Below are 12,277 nucleotides of genomic sequence, written 5' to 3'. Positions count from 1 at the left end.
TATTGCCTCTAAATTATGTGTGTTTTTCCTGATAGCTCTCCCATAAAATAACTGCAGAGAATAAATTTCTTTCAGAGTAAGCCTGCCTTTCCCTCATAGTGGTTTGCCATCCTCAAGTACTTCACCTTTCTTCTCTTTCAGCAAGCAACTAAACCCACCACCAAGCCTCTTTTGGATGTGGCCAACACATTCCAACTTTTCTATTATTGTATTGCATGGATTTTTATCTGTTACAGCTTTGAACGAAGAGAATTCCCCATCACCAAGGTATTTAGTATATCTAACGCCATACTGGTTCTCAGATCTGGAGAACATCCTCAAAACTGCAGCAGCCTCCACTTGAGCCACTATAATTTTTAGAGCATGCTTACTGCATGCTTTTCTTGCCACAGTTTCTCACTGTCTTCGTTGTTGGACATTTTCCTTGTTGCACACTGGTGACAGTATTTAGACATAATTTCTACATCAGGGTGTATACGTGGACAAGGTAAAAAAATCCCGGATTTTTCCCGGTGAAGAAACACACTTTTTCCCGGATGAAAATACTATTTTTCCGTGTTAAGTGACAGTATACTTTCCCACGGAACTGTAAAGCTTATCATTCCATTGAATGTCTGTTTTATACATCATCGGCATAGAACTTCCCGGCGCCACTTTGGAAAAAAAAAAAGTGCGCTGCATATTTCTGTTATTACGATACGCTGCATGTGTTCGTAATTACGATAGTTTCCAAAGCCTTGAAATCGAGATTGTGATGAAGCTCTTTTAGGCCAATCATAGCTCACGACACGTGATCTCTCCAACCGATGACAGCAGATATTCAGAGCATCACAGTTCACGAGATGTAGTCATCCAATAGCAACATCACAGTTAAGCAGTGTGAACACAGAAACAGGAAAAGTTTAAATTAATATAAATAGTGTAGGTACAAGAGAAGCTAAGCTTTCACTTATAATATTGATCTCAAAGATTAATGAGCTACAAGAGAAGCTAATCTTTCACATGTAATATTGGTTTTTATTTTGTGTGTGTTACTCTCTGTGGTTTACGAAATTCATCGCACATTCTCACACGCAATCTTTGAAAGTAACAGATTTCAAGCCACCATTCCAAATATTTTCCCGATACGTGTTAGAAATAGGTTCGTTTCAGCAGTTGCCAGAGAACAGGCATTACTGCGCTTGCGCAACTATGGTAGTAGAAATCTCGTATGTCCGTACGTATAAAGTATTATAGTGTGTTTAAAATAAGTTGCAACTTCTGACAGTTCAGTGCGGAGCGAGTGGAGGGAAGCGTAGTTGCAAGCCAGCGAGAGCTGGGCTCATCAGCAGATGACCACAGTATAATGCGCGGGAACCTAGCAGGCTCGCTTGACTGCGGGAACAGGAAGTCGTAGCGCAAGCCGGCTGATCTGCAATCTCTCTCAAACTATTTTGTAATAAAATCTGATTCTCGCACATCTTATAGTTTAATTCGTCAGGTTCGTGATGACCCTATCATTTCGTTAATGGTAATAGTTATTGCCATATTTCGATAGTACATAAACTAAGGTAATCCAAGAAATCTGTAGTTTGCAGTGAAAAATAGATGTCGCTATGAATTTGTGTTTTGTGCTTGTTAGGTTGTACGTTGCTGCGTATTCAATGTAGACAATACATTGAATTATTCTTTAAACTTTGAAGGATCGCTGTCTGTTTCCAATCTCGGGAAAATGGAATGTATTTTAAGAACGCCGTCACGAACTCGTGCGTCGATAAAAAAACTATAATGAAATATTCATAAATTCCTCGTATCTTATAAACGCAAAGTTGAGAGTGTTTTGCCATATGATTAATTTGAATTCCCATATCTACTGAGATATTCAAGCAAATACAGATTTTTTCAGTGAAATAATGTAGTTATTGAGGGGCATCGATAGCTGGTGAAATGAGAACTGCTGTGAGTTTTGCAACAATATAAGTCAAGAAGTTACACGTTTATTTTTATACTGACAATTGACTGTTCATAAACTATTGACCTGACTTGTACAGTTGTTAGTTTAATAACACACTGTTTGAGGATTCTTTCGAAATTTCAAGTCCATTAGAACATTTGGGAGATGAATATTTCTAAACTCTGATGTGTTTTTACAAAGAAGCAGATTTAACATCGCAACAAGATAAGTTAAGTATTCCTCAAAACCCATCACAGTCCTTCTCCATGAATCAATGTCTCATCTTGCCTTTTTGATATGGCTGACAACTCAAGCTTTTCAGTCTCAGTAAGCTTAAACTCTTGTTGCGTTTTGCCAAATCACTTTTCACCTAGACCCATACACTCCGTAAGGTTTAAATGAACATGGTAAGGAAGAAGCCTGCTGGAACTATGCCTTTACGATCGGCTAGTTCGTAGACCTGGTAGTATGAAGTTTTGGCTTATACAGAACTACAAGTTCCATTAACTTCCCCTTATACTTGGTAGGTCCAACTTTATCTCATGGAACATTTCTTTGTAACCAGAGCAAAGTATCTGCTTTCCTCCACTGCATTCTTGGAGCTGAACGGTGACCCTGGACGACCTTTTATTGCAAATTTGTTATTCAGATGTACTGCGCTGTTGTTATTAATGCAATGCTATCACAAAACACTTCTTCACAATACCTGGTGACTACAGAACATTTCTGTGCCACAAATTCGACTATATTACGAGAGCTGACGAACGTTCACGCATCTTATGCGTGACGCCACGTGGTATTACTTATTCATCTTGTGACAAACAGAGGCCCTTTACCAGACAAACCGCCACGGGCGTGTCAGGGTAAGTTGGCTCGCCATTGTTGTTACGTCAAAAGTCGCAACTAGTTTTAAACGCACCATAATATATCTTACATTAAGTCATAAAAGAAACAGCACATCAGAGGATACTCCAAGGGCATTGGTAGTTGGTAAACCATGCTAATATGTACAGTGTGTACATAAAGTCTGGGAACACTTTCAGTTATTTATTGCACAAGAAACAAACATTGTACAGATATCATACATATGTCATTTTTAAGAGAAACACTGAAAGATTTTTTTTTTCATGTATACCGTCATAGTGTAGTTTGGTAATTTGCCGATAGCGCTGGTCGCAAACAGGGCGAGTGCAGGTATGGAGCGAACTTTCTGTGTGTTGGAGTTCGACAAAAGCAAGTGTGCTACAGCTGTTCAACGGATGTTTAAAACCAAGTATGGTAAGAAGCCACCAACAAGGAACGCCATTTACCACTAGCACAACAAATTCGTTACGGCGGGTTGCTTGAGCCCGGCAAAGAGAAGTCCCAATGTGAGTGAAGCGAATGTGGAGCGCGAGTACGAGAGACATTCATAAGGAGTCTAAAGAAATTAGTGCGTCGTGCATCCCATGAACTTAAAATGGCTCCAATGTCAGAGTGGAAATTCCTGAGACAAAAGCTGTCTATGAAACCAGTCAAATTGGAGCTGGTGCAGAACCTCAATGACGACGACAAAGACAAGCGTTTTGAGTTTTGCTCACAGCTGCAACAATTGAATGAGGATGGGAATGGCATTGTTGATCGCTCAATTTTTAGCGACGAAGCCACTTTTCACAGTAATGGGGAAGTGAACAGGCATAACTGTCGAATCTGGGTACAAAGCATCCACACAAATGCATTGAATTTGAGAGTGAATCCTCAAAGGTATATGTTTTTTGTGTCTTATCACATCGAAAACTGTACGGGCCATTCTTCTTCACCGAGAGCACTGTCAATGGATATTCCTACTTGGACATGTTGCAGCAATGGTTGATTCCTCAAATGCAATTGAATTCTCTGTTCGTCTTTCAGCAGGATGGGGCTCCACCCAATTTTCATCGTGAACTTCTTGAGTACCTAAGCATGGAGCTGTCGCATCGATGGACAGCTGTTTCATGAAATTGCCTCCCCGGTCACCAGACCTCACTCGATATAAGTTTTTTCTGTGGTGACATATTAAAGATCTGGTGTATGTACCACCCCACCACGTGATGTAGCAGAGCTCCGGGAGAGAATATGGGAAGCGACTGTCGCAGTCAACGAAGCCGTACTGGGATGGGTATGGCAAGAATTCGATTACCGTATTGATGTCTACTGGTCACTCATGGTTTTCATATCGAATGTTTGTAAAAAAAACTTTCCAGATTATCTCTTCAAAATGCAATATGTATGACATCTGTACAATGTTTAGTGCTTGTGCAATAAATAATTAAAAGTGTTCCCAGACTTTATGTATGCCCTGTATAATTTGACTTGAAGTGCACATTCCCATGTCCAGATTCACAATAAAGTAGACCCCAACCTGATATTAAATTTTCCTGAGTGGTTTTCGGGATGTGATTTTCTTAGGGTGCCAGTACTGTACTGTCTCATGTTAGCTTTCTTTATTATAGCAAAATGCCATACATACCAGAAGATGAAAATGTGCACTTGAAATTCAGCGAACAGTTGAAACTAGCCTATACTGTGGAATGAAATGCTTTGTTTTAAACAAATTGACTGCCTCGGTAGAAAAGATTAATAAAAGCCAATTTTCTCTAGCAGGCTGATGAAAATAACTTCATTGTTCTGCAAGGCGATTATTGCTTGACTGCCAAAAACGTGGAAATGAAATAAAATCAGAAAACTGAAAAAATTATATATTTCAGCCTTCCATAATTATGTGAATGTATTTTAATTCACCTAATGGCTCCCAGCCACAGAAATCCATTCTGTTTCCATTTGACGTGGGAACTGTCAAGGAAAAAGTCGAGACTACCCCCCACCTCCCAGTATAACTCAGACTGTTCTGCGCATGCATGAATCTGGCAACTTGGGTGCGCCAGACAAATTTTTTGCATTTAGCGTCTGGCTTCAAGTAGCCAGAGAAGTCGGAAAAGATAAGATCATATGTGACTGAGCTGTACATACGCATGAGTCCACTGGCAGCTGCTCAAACTAACCTAATGTAAAACAGTTGAGACTTCACACTGATCATAAACAGTTTGTTGTTACGAATTAATGCAGTCTTCTTCCTAGGCCTTCAACACATTTTGCCCTTGGCAGACGCTTGTGTGTGCAGGTGCTTTGTTGCTGTAAATGCCACATTTCTTTTGCAACTCAAGTATTATTTTGGTATTTTTCTCTCGTTGATATTTGATTTCTGCAGTAGTGGGATAAAGATACATAATGTTAGAATATCAGTTCTTACCAGTCAAAATTAGAGAAACTTAACTGAAAATTAAAACCATGAAACATTCCCATTTATCTCGTGGATGAAAAATTTCCCGGGTTTTTCCTGGATTTCCCGGGACATATACACCCTGTACATCTAAAACTTTACCTGAATCAATACCAATAACAGATGCAACTCCATACAGAGATGTGTGAACCCTTTTCATCCAGGTCCCATCTACAGACACACACAGGTCAGTAACATTTGTAGGAGATTCACTGTCATGGATATCTATCTACTCCAGGATCTATTTCTTTTTGGTTTATGTCCACCAGTTCCTTCACTGCTTTCTTCATAGAACTTTGGCAATATCGCATCAGACATTTCTTTATGTATTTTTTCAAACGTTGCACAAGGTGGAAGCATGTTCAGAAAACCACAAAATAAATTATTTATTTATTTATTGAGTCCTTTGATCATATGTAGTACAGCGTACAGGATGATATTGGACTTATTACTAAGTTCAAAATGATACATATAGTTCAAAATGATACATATTTAAATAATCATTTTTCAACATGCTACCAATTTCAATAGTTGTAATTCTTACAATAATACAATGTTACAAATTACAGTAGCTTTAGTTCATAACAGTTATTCTGGTCCAAGTATTCCCTTACTGAGTAGAAACAGTGGTACTGTAGATATTCTCTGACAGATCTTTTAAAAGCACTAATATTTTGTAAGCATTTTATACTATTTGATAGTCTATTATAGAGTTTAATACCCAGATAGCATGTACCTTTCTGATACAAACTGGTACTGGGTGGTGGTACATGCAAGTTGTATTTTATTCGAGTATTATGATCATGTATATCTTTGTTTTTTAAAGTATTATCATCATTTCCAATCATATACTTTTTTATGTACATTAGTGTGTCAACAATAAACATATACGGTAGAGGTAGTATATTCAGTGCTTTAAATATGGGTTTGCAGGACTGTTGAGCACCACTCCCTGTCATAATCCTAATGGTTCTTTTTTGTATTCTGAAAGTCCCTTGAGCTGCTGGGGCATTTCCCCAGAATATGAGTCCATACTTGAGATGGGCATTGAAGTATGCATAATAGGCACACAATAGTGCCTGTTCATTTATGCATCGTTTGAGAACCCTAAGAAGATCACAGCCCATGCTCAGCTTGGCATTGATTTGTTCTATGTGTTTGTCCCATTTTAAGTCTCTTTGTATCCAGATGCCAAGAAATTTTGTAGCCCCATCATTTGCAATAGGGTGTTGATTGATTTTTATTTTTGGATATATCAATGAGGTGTTTTGGTGGTTATGGAAATTTAAGGCTAGTGTTTTGTTGTAGTTTATTATCAACTGATTTTCTGCTGTCCAATTACTTAGATGTTTTGTAACTGTGTTTACTTCTTCTTGTATATCTTCATTTTTTGCTGCTTTTACCAGTATTGTTGCGTCGTCAGCAAACAGTATTACTTTGTGGGAATCAATATGTATATCCAAATCATTGATATATAACAAGAAAAGTAGGAGTCCCATTACCGACCCTTGCGGTACCCCGTAAGTGATTGGGCTTTCTGATGATACATATTCTGTGATTATTCGTGCTTTATCATCTATATGCCTGATGGATACTTTTTGTTTACGGTCGCTGAGAAATGAACGAATCCAATCATTTGCCAACCCACTAATTCCATAGTGCTCTAGCTTCTTCAATAGGGTTTTGTGCTTTACCATATCAAAGGCTTTGGTTAGGTCGAAAAATATATCTGTTGTTTGTTATCTATTGTTTTTAATACAGTAGGTATGCATTCATAGATTGCTGTCTCCGTTGATTTCTTGCTTCTAAAGCCATGTTGGGTATTATATAGCACACTATTTTTGTTTATAAACTTTTAACAACTTACTACACATAATTTTTTCTATTACTTTTGAGAAACACGATGTTAATGTAATGGGACGATAGTTTATTACTACATCTTTGTCGCTTTGAAAATATGGGTGACTTTTGATGTTTTTAGTTGATCTGGAAAGATGCCTGACTCTAGGGAACAGTTGCATAAGTGAGTAAAGGGGTCAATTATATTATGGATACAGAGTTTTAGGATTCTGTTCGGTATACCATCAATTCCTGCTGCGTATGTTGTCTTTAGTTCTCTGACAGCCTTCAATGTCTCCTCCCTGTTTACTTGGTCCACAAACATTGAAAATTTATGACTGTTGCACTTATTTACCACTTGGTGCTGAGTTGAACTAAAATTAGTTTTTATTAAATTTTCAGCTATCCCAGTGAAGTATTTGTTGAATATGTTTGCTGTTTCTGTAGGCTGTAAAATCTTTTTATTGTTGTGTATCAAGACAATTTTCTCCTCAGTTCTCTTACTTTTGCCAGCTTCTTTCACTTTATTTGTAGAATTATTGATGTAGTAATCATTGTACATTCTTCTTGCCTGTATTTACCATTTTTTGAGGGAAGGCTGTATCAAAATGCTTTACCATTTTTTCTAGAAAAATATTGAATTTCGAATTCGGATTTTGCTTTTCATAGGCATCAGACCAGTCTTCAGTATGCAATAGTGAGTTAAAGTGGTCAATGCTTTTCTGCCTGTAGATCCTTCTGTTGACCTTTAGTAAGTTATTCTTAACCGGTCTTCCTTCCTTTGTGGTGGTAAGTTTTTTAGCATTGTGGTCACTATATCCTGTGTTAAACACTTTTACTGACCACTCCAATTTCTCTTTATCAATCAGGATTTGATTTAAACCTGTCTGACTGGTTGATGTTATTCTCGTTGCAACTTTAACTGTGGCTGTAAGGTTATGTGTTTTAATGAGATTACCAAGGGCAGTTTTATTTTTACATTTACTAAGAAAATCTATGTTAAAGACACCTCATACTACAACATCACACCTTGTTTTATGCAGCTTATTTAAGAAAATTTCCATTTTCCTAGAACTACCTCAAACTTTCCCGTTGGAGAGCGGTACACTGTAGCTATTATCAAACCTAATTTTAGAATTTTTATCACTGTCACCTCAAAGTGTTTTTCACAACTTAGGAAGGTGACATTACCTATTTTAGTAACCTCTATATTATCTTTTACATATATGGCTACACCTCCATAGTGACCACTAGGTCTACAATAGCACTCAGCCAGAGTGAAATTGTGTAGGCAGACAGATTTAATTAAGTTCTCGTCAAGTGTCCTGAAAGACACATTACAGAAATATCCTCTAGTTCATGCATTAATAAAATATTTAGTTCTTCTACTTTATTGCTTAGGGACTGAACATTTTTGGTGAAAGGTCTTTATTACAGAATTTGTGGGAAAATCTACAGTACCACCTACCTCCAGTTTAAATGTTTCTCATTTGTGCAGTTTGTAAATACTGCTTTTGGCAGTAAAAAATCATTCATATGAGAAGGCTGCCTGATGTTTCTTCTAGTTGGGTGAGATGAGTCTTCCCTAGTGATCCATTTCTCCAAGGTACTCTGACCTTCAATCTTTTTGTGGTTCTTGTCACTCTTGTTTACAAGACGGCAGATTTCTTCAGCCAAGAACTGTTTACCATAGTAATTCAAATGTAGTCCGTGACTGGTATGCATGTCTCTGTTTAATGTTCTGACATCTATTATATTTACATAAGGATATTTTTTGCACAGTTCATTTATCTCAATGTTCACTCTTTGTATCAGTTTGTTTACACATGACCAGGGCGGTAAGTCATACCTATGGGGTTGATTTACCACAGTTACGTTTGTTTTGTTTAATTTGGCCAGCACACTGTCGAGAACTGTGATGAGTATTTTCCCTTTATCTCTGCCAACGTCGTTTGCGCCTGCACAAATTACGACACAATCATTAATTTGCAAGAGACTTCGTAACTTCTTCCATTCCTGCCCCTCGCTGTATACATACTTGTACGCTTAGGTTTGACTGTGTGTCTGTCATGTTTTCCGCTAGTTGACGACTGTGACTATTGGCAAAAATTAGGACTTTTTTGTCTTTTTTGCGTTGGTCATGTTTTGAAACACTAGTAGATTTCACAGAACGTGACTCCTGCTGTTTTTTAATAGTTTCTGGACTCACTTGTTTTTCAGCTACACTGTTTGCAGACTTGTTTGGAGTTTTGTTTGAAGCAATTGCTTTGATATGTCCAAGTTTTGTGCTTGTGGCTGCTGTACGTATTTCGTTTACTTCACCGGTGTCCGATGTTGTTTGGAGCTTGTGTTGATAATGTTCTTCTTGATTATTACAGTCCCGATTTTCTAACTGTTTCTCTAGTTGGATTACAGTCCTTTTTAGTTTTTCTGTTTCACTATTTCTTGCGGATATCACAATACGAAAGTCGTCACAATGTTTACACTTGTTGTGCACTGAACTTGCTTCTGTCTTTTCACTTGCTTTCGACCTTGTGATGATTTCATGTACGTTTTTTACTTTTAACTCACAGCAATAACATTTCCCTGGTTGGATTAAACTAGTTTTTCTGTTTTTCTGCACTGGTTGCATAGAAACTCATTTTGTTTCATGATTTTCAAGGAACTCAAATTTCGCGTACCTTTTTTCACCGCCATCTGATGCACCTCCTTCCCTGCCCTGTCCAAGGTATCTCAGAGCATATGCTAACCTAAAATTGCTTTCATAGGTACCAGTGTTAGTTTTGTTGGAGGAGGAAAATGAAAACTCATAGCAACATGAATTACAAATTAATTTAAAATCACAAGTTATTCCCACTCTTCTTTCTGCAACAACAATCATGCATTCCATACTTTTTAAATCTAACACATGAACATGAAATCTTTATAGTCTGGTCTAAATCAATAAGTCTGAATCCTGTGGCATCCATATCTACATTATTCACACACTTGTACAATTCTCCTGTCCCAAGTTTCGAAGCTGATCCTGAGAGCTTATGTTATTCATTTCAAGCTGCTTCCTCTTTTTTGTTGGCAAAACGATTTCCATGAAACCTCCGTTTCCTAAACAGTTTTTCCATGACCCATTATGCATAAATCCTGACTTGCACGTAGAGGTTTGCGAATTCAACCTTCCACCTACTAATATGGTTTAGTATTGTCAAAACATAATAAACCACATACAAGAAAGTTTTCATGCAAAGATATAGATGTCAGCCAAAGACATCGAAAGAAAACAGCCTTCACACTGACAAAAATTCCACTGAAACAAGCAGTTTCGCAGATGCAAGAAAAGGTGGGCATGGTCACCAGTGCAGAGTGAATCAATTTAACAATTTAAAAGCATATCTAAAGCTGATATTGTGACAAAAATCACACACAACGTAGCTTAAACTATGTAGATCAAGAAAATAATATTTTTGAAAAATCGATTTTTTGGACCAAAATCCATTATATCCCCCCTTAAGTAAAGAACTTACAAATATAACTCAGCCCACTCTATAAAACACTTGCAGGGACTATACAGACAAGATTAGATTAGTCAGATTCTGCAGAGGCATTGGAACATGAAGAAAATGTGACATGTGGTTCCATGCACTTCAAAATGAATATTTGCTTGGATTCGAGTCTGAGTGAACCACCCCAAATTTTCTATTTTCACCAGCCAATATCTCTTAAGCCCTCATTTCTCTTTTAGGAAGGAACAGAAGAACTCTTGAGAGCTTGGAAAGTAATATTTTTTCCTATTTTTAAGTGTTTATATTGACATCAACTTAACTGTAATTTGCTTCTTGAAGTTTATTGACACAGTTTTTACAACTGAATCTTCATTCTGAGTAAAATATATACCTCTTATTTACTCTTCAACAACATTAGCATTATTTTCTAAAGCGAGTATCAGTTCAGTAGTATTGTTTAGTTTCTTATTTATTTCCATTTTTACCCATTGTGGTCTGCTGATTTAGTATAACAAACAAAACACAGGAATTCTGACCATTACCATATTCTTGCTCCTGGACTTTTTTTATTTCCATAGCTGTTGTCACCATTTAAACCATACCTTTCTTTTTTTGTATAGCATCGTCTAAGGACAATTCTGAATTGTGATCGCATCCTAGTTTTGGATTCTGGCCGCATTGTTGAAGATGGGACACCTACACAACTACTTAGTAGGTCTATGGGCATCTTCTCTTCCTTGCTAAGAGCAGCAGAAGAAGATGGCATCTGTACCTGAAATGTATAGACTCATTATTTTTTAGTATCTTATGAACTTAATTATTACTTCAAGGAAACCAGAAGAGTACCTTTGTAATTTTGCATTTGGCTTGCAGTTTGTTGTGAGTGAGAAGCCCTTCATCTATTTTTAAAGAAAAATGACTGTAGGTAGACAAACTTTTTTGTATACAGACTACTGCATAATTTATTTTTTCACTTTAATCTAAGAAGGTCTGAGCTTAACAGATAAGAGAAATGTACAAATAACTTTTTCTTATTTTATTATGTGGAGTTTTTATGTGTAAAAAACAGAATTTATTTTTATGGTGCTGATCTTGTATATCCTGATATTTTTTATGAAATCTTGATATTAGTTACGATGTTATGTACTTAAATTGACTATTGTTTCATAAGTATTCGAGAATAGTCTGAAAATTTCTGATCTCTAGGTAGCTAATCTACTGTTCGTCATAGCTTCCTTCTACTTTCATTACATTTCTCCACAGAAATATGTATCCCTTTACTCTCTGTATTTTACCTTTGTATGTATTTCAGTTTTATGATTTAGTATTTAACAATTATATTTTGTAAAAAAAATTAAATTTACTTAATGTTTTTTGAACAAACTTCTCTTCTTTAAACACTAAAAAAACTTTTTTCTTACTTTTTTGTTGGTTGTAAACCAATTTTACACCAAACATTAAATAAACATATTAGTTTATAGAAGGAAAGGTATTGTTTACTTCTACTTCAAATTTTAAAATCTTGCGATGATTACATATACATCTGTCCATTTCTAATCACTGCAAAGTGCATTTTTGGGAATATTTTTATCTGTCATATACCATTCATTTCGTGGATAATTTGTGGACCATTGCTCTAGCCTTTTATTTTACGAAATGCACGAGATACATCTTTATATATGGCCTTCATTATCCCTACTTGTTTTGGTT

The 12,277-nt window shown here is 36.6% G+C and overlaps 1 protein-coding gene across 2 annotated transcripts in view; it reads left to right on the top strand.

Moving 5' to 3' along the window:
- LOC126357744 (ATP-binding cassette sub-family C member Sur) overlaps nt 1-11,957 on the top strand; it is a 546,341-nt gene extending 534,384 nt beyond the window's left edge. Inside the window, exon 28 of one of the 2 annotated variants that reach the window (XM_050007483.1) lies at nt 11,188-11,957. In XM_050007483.1, coding sequence (XP_049863440.1) covers nt 11,188-11,343 — 156 coding nt within the window. In that variant the 3' untranslated portion in view covers nt 11,344-11,957. The remainder of the gene's footprint in view (nt 1-11,187) is intronic. The other variant, XM_050007484.1, reaches the window with a different exon arrangement.
- Nucleotides 11,958-12,277: the final 320 nt, after the last annotated feature.

This window comes from Schistocerca gregaria, chromosome 1, assembly GCF_023897955.1.
Source record: "Schistocerca gregaria isolate iqSchGreg1 chromosome 1, iqSchGreg1.2, whole genome shotgun sequence".
NCBI lineage: Eukaryota > Metazoa > Arthropoda > Insecta > Orthoptera > Acrididae > Schistocerca > Schistocerca gregaria.
This window is presented reverse-complemented; position numbering and strand designations above follow the sequence as displayed.